This window comes from Leucopleurus acutus (genome assembly GCF_964270905.1).
Source record: "Leucopleurus acutus genome assembly, chromosome: 20".
Classification (NCBI taxonomy): Eukaryota; Metazoa; Chordata; class Mammalia; order Artiodactyla; family Delphinidae; genus Leucopleurus; species Leucopleurus acutus.
Genome location: NC_139162.1, coordinates 45,262,612 through 45,275,905, shown reverse-complemented (window position 1 = coordinate 45,275,905; position 13,294 = coordinate 45,262,612). Strand labels below are relative to the sequence as shown.

The 13,294-nt window shown below is 36.9% G+C and overlaps 1 protein-coding gene across 3 annotated transcripts in view; it reads right to left on the bottom strand.

The window, feature by feature from the left end:
- Nucleotides 1-13,294, bottom strand: part of LOC309977044 (uncharacterized protein) — a 32,813-nt gene that overhangs the window by 4,406 nt on the left and 15,113 nt on the right. Inside the window, exons 2-4 of one of the 3 annotated variants that reach the window (XM_082862966.1) lie at nucleotides 11,017-11,096; nucleotides 9,660-9,786; nucleotides 9,307-9,402 (exon numbers count right to left, since the gene is read on the bottom strand). In XM_082862966.1, coding sequence (XP_082719092.1) covers nucleotides 9,307-9,402; nucleotides 9,660-9,786; nucleotides 11,017-11,025 — 232 coding nt within the window. In that variant the 5' untranslated portion in view covers nucleotides 11,026-11,096. The remainder of the gene's footprint in view (nucleotides 1-9,306; nucleotides 9,403-9,659; nucleotides 9,787-11,016; nucleotides 11,097-13,294) is intronic. The other 2 variants (XM_082862967.1, XM_082862965.1) reach the window with 2 other exon arrangements.

Below are 13,294 nucleotides of genomic sequence, written 5' to 3'. Positions count from 1 at the left end.
TGAATGGCTTAACAAATTCTGGGCAATATGAAAAAAGGGCAAGAAATAAACAGAAATTTTAACGAACTAAAAAAGCTGAGGCAGGTGATTAAATATATAAAGTTTTGCTCAGGGACTTCCCTGGTGGTGCAGTGGTTAAGAATCCACCTGCCAATGCAGGGGACATGGGGTTGAGCCCTGTTCCGGGAAGATCCCACATGCTGTGGTGCAATTAAGCCCATGTGCCACAACTACTAAGCCCACATGCCACAACTACTGAAGCTCATGAGGCTAGAGCCCGTGCTCCACAACAAGAGAAACCACTGCAATGAGAAGCCCACGCACCGCAACAAAGGGTAGCCCCTGCTCGCCACAACTAGAGAAAGCCCACGTGCAGCAACGAAGACCCAACACAGCCAAAAATAAATAATAAATTTAAAAAAAAAAAATATATATATATAAAGTTTTGTTCAGGTCAATTTCATCTGAGGAGTTCAATAACAACAAAAAAATAAGTGCAGGTACTACCCCAATCATGGGATATCAATTTAAAGACTTAAGATTGTTTTACCCAGTATGGTAAATCAACACTTAGCACATGTTAGGTATTAAAAAAAATTCTGTAAAAAAAACAATACACTACATGTCAAAAAAAAAAAAGCAAAGGGGGGCAGTTACAGGAGGGAGTAAAGGATAATATTAAAAAAATCAGGGATCAGGAAGCACAATTGGCATCATGTGATAGCAATGTAATACACCTCATTGTCTAATCCCTTCCATCTCTACTGAAATGAGTACACATAATTCTACATTACTTTCTGTACAGATAAGAGGAAACAAAAGCATATCCATGCTAGCTCAGAGCAATGGAATCATACGTACTTACTCATTCTTCCATTTGCCTATGCACATTTAAATACTTTGCCCTGCTCATTTTCTCCACTGTGCCTATTAGTCAAGTCATATTTTGTCAGATGATCCCAACCAAGGTGTTTTTGTTTTATTTCTTGAGTTTATAGTATTGCTCATCCATTCGATTTTATGCTTTCAAGCCGTTTCTCAAGTGACCTTTACCAAATCTCCATGGGATATCACATTTATTGGTAAAATATTTTAGAAGAACAAAGCAAGAAAATACTACAACTGCTACTATTTGAATATGCTGAAGGGCTTATCGAATTTCTACTATTGAAATTGTACTGGGGGGGTTGGGAGGGAGGCTCAAGAGGGAGGGGATATACGTATACACATAGCTGATTCACTTTGTTCTACAGCAGAAACAGAACATTGTAAAGCAATTATATGCCAATAAAAGAAAAAAAGAATTTGTACTAGTATTAGCATTTGGCTTAGAGACTGACAGAACATATGACATGTTCTCAAGGCTAAAGTAATGGAGATTGGTATCTAGGGTCTGTCTACTGGGGGTGTCCTAAACATCTCTCATGTTGAGTTATAACTGAAGGACCATAATCTAGAAATGTGGGTAAAACAGAGGTAGACCTACACAGGAACTACAGCTCAGTTTCAATTTATCCCAGTGACCAAGGAGGGCAACGGATTGAGATAACAACAAAAATGCTTCAGAACTTGGTAAAAGTGAACAGAAATTCTCTATAAAGGAAGATATCCTAGTGATTAGTTTCACATTTTGCAAACAGTGTCTGGCACAAAATTAAAGAAATAACCAGACAACATGAATATAGAAACTATAGAAACAATAGATAAGCAGAAATACATCTATAAGGATTCTAGATATTGGAGTTATGAGACAGTTTAAAAATAACTATGCTCAAGTAGCTAAAACATAAAATTAATCATTTTATCAGAGGACAAGAAACCAATATAGGTCAAAAGAAAAATTCTATGAGAAAAAGACTGGAAAAGTCATAAGAGAAGCATTATGACATAGAAGTTTCAGTTAGGAGATTAAACACAAGTGTAAATGGAAACTTACACAGAGGAGAATGGAAGAAGCAGCAATATTTGAAAAGATAATGGCTGAGAATCTTAAAAACAATGTCCATGAACAGGTGTATGAAAAAATAAATTACAGCATACCCATGAATGGAATACTACAGAGAAATAAAAAATAAACTACTGATAAACACAACAACATAGATGAATCTGAAAATTATGCTAGCAAAAGAAACAAGGCCAAAAAAGTATACACTGTATAAGTCAATTTATATAAAATTCTAGAACATATAAACTAATCTAGAGTTGCAGAGAGCAAGTTAGTGATTTCTTTGGGATGGAGGTGGAAGAAGGGATGGATAACAAAGGGACACAAGGAAATTTGGCAATGACTGAAGTGTTTGTTGTCTTGATTATAGTGATAATTTCATGGATACACACACATGTCAAAACAGAACAAATTGTAACTTCAAATATGTGGAGTTTATTATTCTCCAATTATACTTCGATTAAGTTGTAAAATAAAAATTTTAGGACCAAAAGAAAACTAAAATCCTAAAGAAAACAAATATAATTTTAGTCACTCTAACTAGGCACTGGTGTATTAGTGTTTTCTTTATGTTAATGCCCAATCACACTAAAAATTAAAAGTATTAAGCCAACAAGTGATACGGATAAATCAAGCACAGAGCAGAGTTATTGAATAAATATGAGTAGCAAATCGGTAAACAACTCAGGGGAAATATTTGTCCTCACTAGAAATCAATAGCCTTTATCCTATTAAATTATTAGAAGGTTTTAATTAAAAATGACCCATTTTTAGTGAGGCTACACTGAAACTTATTTTGTTCCTGACCTCCATATGAACCAACGCCCTCCAATCCTTAAGAAAACACAAGGATTAATGTCCACAATATACAAAAGCATTCAAGTAGTAGCTACCTCTAGGATGCCCATGTGCTTACCATGAATCAGCTGTTTGCTTCCAAACCTGTTTATACCAACTGTTCCTGATATTTTATTTATATATTTTAAATAACATTATGTAAAGAAATATGAGAGAAAGGTTGTCTGTTTTTATGAAAACTAAGCTGAATGCTCTACAAAAACTCATTCAAGAAGGCTACAAATTTTATGTTAGTAGTTTAGAGACTCGATCATAAAGACTGGAAAAAAATAGGGCAGCTCAAAATGAAAACATGGGAAGATCCTGAACTCACCTCCTCCCACAGACACATCAAATCTAGTTAAATACAGATACCCTCTGAAAAAGACCTGACACTTAACTGAAAAGCTCTTGCACAGCAAAAGATCAAAGGGCCACACTGAGACAGGCAGGAGAGGTAGAGAAGTAGTCTTTCCAAAAACCCCACCCCTGGTGTGGCAACTCACAGTTGGGGGGGATCTCACAAATACAGAGTTCCCTAGGAGGAGCAAAGGGTTCAAGCCCCACATTAGACACCCCAAACCTTGGAACCTACACTAGAGAGATGAGCCTTCAAAATGCTTGGCTTTGAAAACCAACGGGGCTTATGTCCAAGAAAACCAAAGGGTTATAGGAAATGGGGATTCTGCTCTTAAAGGGCTTGTGCACAGATTTACTCACCCCAAGACCCAGGGAAAAAGCAGAAGTTGCAAAGTGCCTAGACCATATATGGAGATCCTTTTGCTAATATTAAAGTATCTGCTGGGACCTGCTGTAACTGTCTCCAGGGATGGAGGTGCTGGCGGGTGCCACTTTACACTCTCCCTCTACTTTGCAAGCACCAGTGGGATGTGCTCCCCACAGTCCCACCCAAGCTGGTGACTGGGATTGCCCCAGCCTTGTGTGTCCGCACAGCCATACCCAACCCATTGGGCAGTCTTGCCCCAGCATGGTGCTCTCTGCAGCCCCACCCAACACAAGTCGAGTCAACATGGGGGGCGTCCACATACCCAAGCCTGCATCCAAGGGGACACCCCTTGAATACCTGGCTCTGAGGGTCGGGGGGGGGTTGTGTTTCTGGGTTCCATGGGACTGAAAAAATCAGAGAGTTCTTGGCAGGCTACTACCCCCAGGGTACTGCAAAGACAGCAGACTGAAACACAGTCCCAGTCTTCCTATAACCACTCTTCAAGACTGGGAGAGGTAGCTGTTTCACCTAATACATAGAAGGAGAAATAAAGAGTCAAGCAAAATGAGGGAAAAAGAAATATGTTCCAAATGAAAAAGCAAAATAAAATCCCAGGAAAAATATCTTAATGAAATGAAAATAAGTAATTTATCTGATAAAGAGTTCAAAGTAATGGTCATAAAAATGCTGAGGAGCATCTGACCTTGGGAGAAGAATGAACACTGAGAGAACTTCAACAAAGATGGAAATATAAAAAAGTACCAAACAGAAGTAACAGAGTTGAAGAATACGGAACTGAAAAATACACTAGAGGTGTTCAACAGCAGACTAGATAAAACAGAAGAAAGGACTGGTGATTAGAAGACAGGGTAGTGAAACTCATCCAAACAGAGAGCAAAAAAAAAAAGTTTTTAAAACTGAAGATAGCTTGACAGACCTATGGGACAACATCAAGCAGAACAACATTCACATTATAGGAGTCCCAGGAGAAGAGAGAGAGAAAGAAAACTTATTTTGAAAAATAAGGTTGAAAACTTCCATAACCTGGGGAAGGAAACAGACATCTAGATCCAGGAACCCCAGAGAGTTCCGAACAAGATAAACCAAAAGACATCCACACCAAGATGCAATATAATTGAAATGTCAAAAATTAAAGATAACGAGAGAACTTTAAAAGCAGCAAGAGAAAACAACTTGTTACACACGAGGGAACCCCATAAGACAATGAGCAGATTTTTCAGCAGAAACTTTGCAGGCCAGAAGGGAGTGGCATGAGATATTCAAAGTGCTAAAAGCAAAAAACTTACAGTCAAGAATACTCTACCTGGCAATGTTATTATTCAGAATTGAAGGAGAGATAAAGAGTTTACCAGACAAGCAAAGGCTAAAGGAGATCACTACAACTACACCAGCCTAACGAGAAATATTAAAAGGACTTTTTTAAGCTGGGAAAGGGCACTAGTTAGGACACTATAACATATGAAAAAAAACCTCAGTGGTGAAGGTAATATCTAGTAAAGGTAGTGGACTAATCACTTATAAAGCTAACATAAAAGTTAAAAGACAAAAGTAATAAAAATAACTGTAACTACAATAATTAGTAAAGGGATACACAAAATGAAAAGATGTAAAATATGAAATCAGAAACAAAATGTGGGAGGAGAGGAGTAAAAATGTAGAGTCTTAGAATGCATTCAAGTTAACTTGCTATCAACTTAGAGTGTACATATACATACACACACACACACACACACACGCACACACATATATGCTGATATTTGTGAGCCTCATGACAACTACAAAGCAAAATTCTATAATACAGAAAAGATGAGAATGGAATCTGGAAAAAAAAACACTAAAGAAATTCATCAAATCACAAGGGAAGAGAGCAAGAGAAGAGGAACCACAAAACAGCCAGAAAATAATTAACAAAATGGCAGTAAGTATATCCTATCTATAATTATTTTAAATGTAAATGAATTAAATTCATCATTCAAAAGACATATAGTGGCTGAATGGATAAAAAAGAAGACCCATCTATCTGCTGCCTACGAGAGACTCACTTCAGGTGTAAGAATACACACACACTAAAAGTGAGGGGATGGAAAGAGTGTTCATGCAAAAGGAAACAACAACAACAAAAAAGCTGGGGGAGCTATACTTATTTCAGACATAAAAGATTTTAAAACAAAGACTATAACACAAACATGGGCATTGCATAATGATAAAGAGGTCAATACAACAAGAAGATATAACACTTGTAGATATCTATGCAACCAACACTGGAGCACCAAAATATATAAATCAAATATTATCAGACCTAAAGGGAGAAATTGACAGCAATACAATAATAGTAGGGATACATTAGTAATAGTAAGGATACAATAATATCCCACTTACATCAATGGATAAATCATCCAGACAGAAAATCAATATGGAAACATGCACCTTAAATGACACATTAGACCATATTAACTTAATAGATATATATAGAACATTCCTTCCAAAAGCAGCAGAGTATCCATTTTTTTCAAGTGCACATGGAACATTCTCCAGGATAGATCATATAGTATGCCACAAGTCTCAATAAATTTAAGAAGACTGAAATCGTATCAGCCATCTTTTCTGACCACAACAGTATAAAATGGGAAACAAATCCCAAAAAGAAAACTGGAAAAATCACAAATACTTGGAGATTAAATAACATGCTCCTGAACAACCAATAGGTCAGCGAAGAAATCAGAGAAGAAAACAAAAGATACCTTGAGACAAATGAAAACATACCAAAATCGATGTCTTGCAGCAAAAGCAGTTCTAAGAAGGAAGTTCATAGTGATACAGGCCTACCTCAAGAAACAAAAATATCTCAAATGAACGATCTGACCTTACACCTAAAGGAACTAGAAAAAGAAGAACAACAAACTAAGCCCAAAGGTAGTAGAAGGAAGGAAATAAAAGATCACTAAAGAGACTAATAGAGACTAATTACTAATAGAGACTAAGAGACTAATAGTGAGACTAGACTCACTAGTAGAGACTAAAGAGATATTAGAGGGAGTTCCTTGGTGGCCTATTGGTTAGGATTCTGGGCTTTCACTGCTGTGGTCCAGGTTCAAATCCTGGTTGGGGAACTGAGATCCTGCAAGCCATGTAGTGCAGCCAAGAAAAAAAAAAGATACTAGAAAAGATCAATGAAACTGAGAGTTGGTTCTTTAAAAAAATAAAATTGACAAACCTTTAGCTAGATTCACTAAGAAGAAAGGAGATAGGGCTCAAATAAATCAAATGAAAGAGAAGTTAAAACTGATGACAAAGAAATACAGATGACCATAAGGGACAATTATGAACAATTATTCACCAACAAATTGGACAACCTAGAAGAAATGGATAAATTCTTAGAAAACATACAATCTTGCAAGACTGAACCATGAAGAAATACAAATCAGAATAGACTGATTACTAGTAGTAAGGAAATTGAATCAGTAATCAAAAACCTACCAGCAAAATAAATCTCATAGACACAGAGAACAGAATGGTGGTTGCCAAAGGGGTGGGGGGTCGGCCGAAATGGGTGAAGAGGGTCAAGAAGTACAAACCAGCAGTCATAACATAAAGTAGTCATGAGGATATAATGCAAAGCATGGTGGTTATAGTCAATAATATTATATGGCATATTTTGTAACTTTGTATGGGGATAGAGGATCTCTAGACTTATTGTAGTGGTCATTTCACAGCGTATACAAATATCAAATCATTATGTTGTATACCTGAAACCAATATAACGTTGTATGTCAATTACAGCTCAATAAAAAAAATTTTTTAAAGATTGGGAAAAATAAAGCATCTACAGTTAAACTGCCTAAATTCCCACTCCCTTTTAACAAAACAGAACCAAGAAATAGAATGAATTATTGGAATGGTTGACATAAGAAAGAATAGGCAGAACTGCAATTAGGGAGAACATGTCATAGCCCTCTACTGAAACATGGATGAAATAGTTATGGGTTATAAATAAATAGCTCAGGTTATTTACAGTATTCATTTAATTTTGTGTGATTTAAAATAACTTTTTTCAATGAAGTATCTTAAATTAGTTGGGCACATGATTTTCTAACTTTGAACCCTTTGGCTAAGGAATCTCATATCTGAAATATAAGTATCATCTAATGCAGAAAAATCCCAGGAATAACTGACGTGTACCAAGAGTGGTAACTTCAGTAACAAGAAATGCAGAACAACCTTAATATATAATAGTATAATCATAATATGTGAAAATAAACTAAAATTAAAAACATACATGGTAGTGTTTAGGGAATAAAAATATAAGAGAAAACTGTATATACCTTATAGAACAAAGTAAGTTTTAAAAGCATTTATTTTGAAATAATTATAGATTCACAAGAATTTGCAAAGATACTCCAGAGAGTCTTGTGTACCCTCTGCCCAGTTTTGCCCAATGAATACATCTTACATAATTATACTACAATATAAAAATCATGAAATAAACATTGGCACAATATATGTGTACAGTTTTATGTCATTTCATCACATATGTGGATTCCTGTAATCACCACAAGAATCAAGATACAGAAATAGTCCATCACCACAGAGATGTTCTCTCTCATGCTATCTCTTTATAGTCATAACCACCACCATCACTGCTCCCTGCCCATTCCTAACCCCTGGCAACCACTAGTATGTTCTCAATCTCTAACTTTGTGATTTCCAGAATTTTGTATAAATGAATTCATATAGTATGTGAATGTTATAGGTCAATTACACTTTTGAGATTGGCATTTTTCATTCAGCATAACATCCTTGAGATTCATTCAAGTTTTTCCATGTATCAATAGCTCGGAAAAAGAACAATTTTAAAACATCAATATAGGTTTTGGAATTTAGAAACATGATTCCAATAAGGAAATGAAATTTATTTTCTTTCCTTGATATTTCCAATATAAAAGAAGCTCCAAGAGTAAGTTATTTCAACCTGACTCCTGCCCATAACAGAAAATTCATCAATTACCATCTAGTTGCCAAATATACCCCTCGCTTCCTTTTGACAGCCAGGACTTGTCTTTTATGACACTGTACTCTCTCCTCATTGTCTTCCAATAGCCCTAACCTCTCTCCTGCCATTTCCTCTTCACTGTAGCAAGAAACCATAAAAAAGCAGCCTATTAGGCCTTCTCTTAATGTAAAGCCTACTCTGCAGAAATTATGAAAATGTTCCAGTCATAGGAAAGAATACCAAGTTTCTTAATTGATTACACTCTTTGTTAACCCTTCTTAACCTAAAATGAAATTATAAAATCAATAAATGTTCCTTAAAAGAAAGAGTTAATTAATGAAGAAAATGCAGAAGCAAGGAGAAACTAGGCAAAATAAGAAAAATTCAAGAGATAGCAGGTAAAATGAAAAACAGGGTCAAAAATGTTTTTTTAGAGTGATGAAATTTACAAATATAGAAATGGAAAAAAAGAAATGGGAAGAAACTTAATCCAAACCATAGATAAACTGACCACTGGAGAAAAAGAATGGCATTTACATTTTTGTAACATGAAGGAAAAATGAGAGCACTGAAATGGAGTGGTATTTGGAGTTGAAGAGAAGGTTCAGTTGGAAATTCATGTTGAAAATGTTACTTTTATTTCTAGGTCTCAGGCCTTTATCCACAGGCTTTTGGCCTCTGAGGAGGAAATTCTAGACCAATATTACAGAGATGTTACTGACTTACTAAACAGCTGGGTGTTATCTGCAATGATGGCCTCCTTGTGCCTGCTCAGCCCTCACTCACCTGGGCAAGGTCCTCCTGTCTCATCCTTCAAAACCATCCAGGGCTCTTTCCCCTTCTCCAGTAAAGAGAACACATCTGGCTGATAAAGGCAAAGTCCTGATCAGAAAATAAGAAATAGAAAATCACCACATGGTAAGGGTTCCGTAAGTCCCTTAGTTATTAGAAAGGGCAAGAAAAATGCATAAAGGATGGGGAAGATGGAGTTTCCCAATGATGATGACTATTGCCAAATTTATAAAACACAAACCATTTTCCCAGAAATAGGTCAGAAATCCCCCTAAACACTTGAAAGGCAATCCAAAAGTTCACAATGTAGGAATCAGGAATTTCTGGGGTCAAATTCTGAATCTTACCCAGTGAGACCATGTTGCTGTAGTTCTCCAACATCACGTCTCTGTACAAAGCTCTCTGTTCCAAGTCCAGGCACTCCCACTCCTCCTGAGAGAAGTCTACAGCTACATCCCTGAACATCATCAACTGCTGAAATGACAAACCCAAACATCAACAGTGAAGTTAAAAGAAATCTTTTAGATGGATGGGGAAAAGATGGAAAAGGGAACTGCAGGAAGAGGTCCATACATTCAGCAAAAAACTGGAGTTGGCTGCCTGTAGTGTGGGGGGAAATGATATGGAATTTAGTGTCCCTGAAGCCAAGTGCCTATATGCTCTTAAAATCTCCTGTTGGGCTTCCCTGGTGCCGCAGTGGTTGAGAGTCCGCCTGCCGATGCAGGGGACACGGGTTCGTGCCCTGGTCCGGGAAGATCCCACATGCTGCGGAGCAGCTGCGCCCGTGAACCATGGCTGCTGAGCCTGCGTGTCCGGAGCCTGTGCTCCGCAACGGGAGAGGCCACACAGTGAGAGGCCCGCGTACCGCAAAAAAAAAAAAAAAAAAAAAAATCTCCTATTGCTCAGTCACAACATTGTTATGGCCTTCCTGTAACAAACATCAAGACAACAGGATGGCAGCCCAGAATAACAGATATCATATGAGTTCTTTCTTGATACCACCAAGAGGTTATAACAGCCTGGAATAATCAACTCCAGATTTACTATGTGAGAATAGTTTTTTTTTTCTTTCAGCTTCTTTTACTTGAATTTTCTATTAGTTGAAGTTGAAAGGATTCTTAAGAGATACACTCTCTAACTGAATACCATTTTCTGTGGAGAATGTATAAAATCTCTAGGCTGTCAGCTGACTATCAGCACATGTCTTGTTAATGATATTATTCTCTCATTGATTTCCTGGCAAAATCCCAGATCTCTCTGAACTCAACCTCCTCTTATATTCTCTATCTAAAAGCATGACAAAGTGCCACTATTAAAATGAATACCAGCTAACACCAACTCCCATCTTTCTTAATTGAAACACCCCATTATACAGAGTAGATAAAAGCTTTCATGTAGTGGGTCTCTTTTAGTCACACAATTCCACCTTGTTGAGCCACAGTTTTGATTTTTAAAAGTCTCTACTATTTCCTTTAAACAATATCTTTTCCTTCAGTACTCTGTCAAAGTATTAGGTCACAGGAAGTATTGAACGCCATGTTGGAGAGAAGAGGGACATCTAGGGAAGGCACTGGACTGTTTCACAACTATCACTTACCACGTTGAATAGTGACTCAGGTAAGCAGTTTAAGGATAAGGAATAAAAATATTGACATGATGTGATATAAATAGTTATATTTTTGGAGAGAAGAAATTCCAACTCACATGGGCCATAACTTAAAATTCCAAGAGTCGCTCAGTCTTCTAGATTCCTCTCCCGGTGAAGCAGTCTTGGGAAAGCAGAGCTAGAGGGAAGGAATAATGAGAGGTCAGGCTTTCCTCAGATCTTTCAAATGGAGTAAGAATACCATTTTATTCCTTGAAGGAAGGTCAGAGGGAATCTGCAGAAATTCTGGCCCTATCCAAAACCCAAGAGACTCAAATACAGCAGGATGAAGTTTCAGTCCAATCAGTAATGCTAAATCATGACACGGATCAGGATATTCGGGATATGAGATAAGGCCATTCTGACTTGCTCTGAATAACCCCTTTAACAATAAGGACCCAAAGTTAGACATCCCCAGGGAAACTCTCCAATCTGGGAGCCCAGTGCATTTGCCCAGGACCCTCCTGTGTACTTCCCTGTACGACAGTGGCCTTTCATCTATCTCCTATATGTCCCACAAAGTGTATAATACTTACTGCCTCATTTTTATCTAAAGCACTCAAACCACAAAACTAAGGGCAACCATAAACAAAATGAAAAGATAACCTATAGAATGGGAAAAATATTTGCAAACAATGCAACCAAAAAGAGATTAATCCCCAAAATACACGAACAACTCATACAGCTCAATATCAAAAGAACAAACAACCCAATCAAAAATTGGGCAGCAGCTCTAAATAGACACTTCTCCAAAGAAGACATAAGAAACATTCATTCCTATGAGGAGTAGACTACACCCTCAATGAGTGTATGTGAGCAGGAATGCTATGAAAAGGTGGAGGTGGTAAAAGGAGGCATAGACATGTCAGGGAGATTTAAGGTGGCAAAACACATAGGCTGTATTCTTTTATTTTTTAAGCAGCTTTACTGATACATAATTCATATACTCTACAATTAATGCATTTAAAGTGAGCAATTTTTTTTAGCAAATTAACATGTGCAACCACCACAAGTTAATTTTAGAATATTTTCATCACCTCAAAAAGAAATCCTGTATCCTTTAGTTATCACTCCTTGTCCCCTCAACCCCCTACACTCTCCCTCCACCTCTCCCTCAACCCTAAGTAACCACTAATCTACGTTCTGTCTCTACAGATTTCCTGTTCTGGATTTTCATAGGAATGGAATATATAGTATGTGAACTTATTGTGACTGGTTGTCAAAATTGTGAAAACATTTAGTATAAAGTTTTCAAGGTTCATCCAAATTGTAGCATGTATCAGTATTTCACTCCTGAAATACTGGCTGAATAATATTCCACTGTATGGACAGACAACATTTTGTTTACCCATTCATCTGTTAATGGACATTTGGATTGTTTCCACCTTTTGGCTATTATAAATAACGCTGCTATGATTATTTATGTACAAGTGTTTGCTTAATACCTGTTTTGTCATTTTCAGAGTATGAGTTTCACCTTCAGTTGTTAAATTTATTCCTAAACATTTTATTTGTTTTGGTGCTACTGTGAATGGAACTGCTTTCTTAATTTCATTTTTGGATTGTTCACTCCAAGTGTATAATATACAATTGATTTTATTTATTGATCTTTTATCCTGAAACTTTGTTAAACTTATTAGTTCTAACAGTGTTTTGGGGTATGTATTCCTTAGGATTTTCTATATAAAAGAGCATGTTATCTGCAGATAGAGATGGTTTTACTTGTTTTCCAACCCAGATGCTTTTTCTTTTTCTTGTCTAATTGCCCTGGCTAAAACTTCCAGTACAATATTGAATAAAAGTGGCAAAGGCAGACATTCTTGTCTTATTACTGATCTTAGGGAAAAAGCATTCAGACATTCACCATTAATAGTTGTAGGATTTTTATAGATAACCTATATGAGATTGAGGAAATTCCCTTTTATTCCTAGTTTATAGTGTTTTTATAATGAAAGGGTATTGGCTTTTGTCAAATGCTTTTTTGGTGTCTATTAAAATGATCACGTAATTTATGTTTTTTATTCTATTGATATGATGCATTACATTAATTGATTTTTGGACGTTCAGATAACCTTGCATTCCTGGGACACATTCCACTTGGACATGTTGCATAATTCATTTCATATGTTGCTGGATTTTGTTTGTTAGCATTTTGTTGAGGATTTTTTTTTTTTTGCGGTACGCGGGCTTCTCACTGTTGTGGCCTCTCCCATTGCGGAGCACAGGCTCCAGACGTGCGGGCTCAGCGGCCATGGCTCACGGGCCCAGCCGCTCCATGGTATGTGGGATCTTCCCGGACCAGGGCACGAACCAGTGTCCCCTGCATCAGCAGGCGGA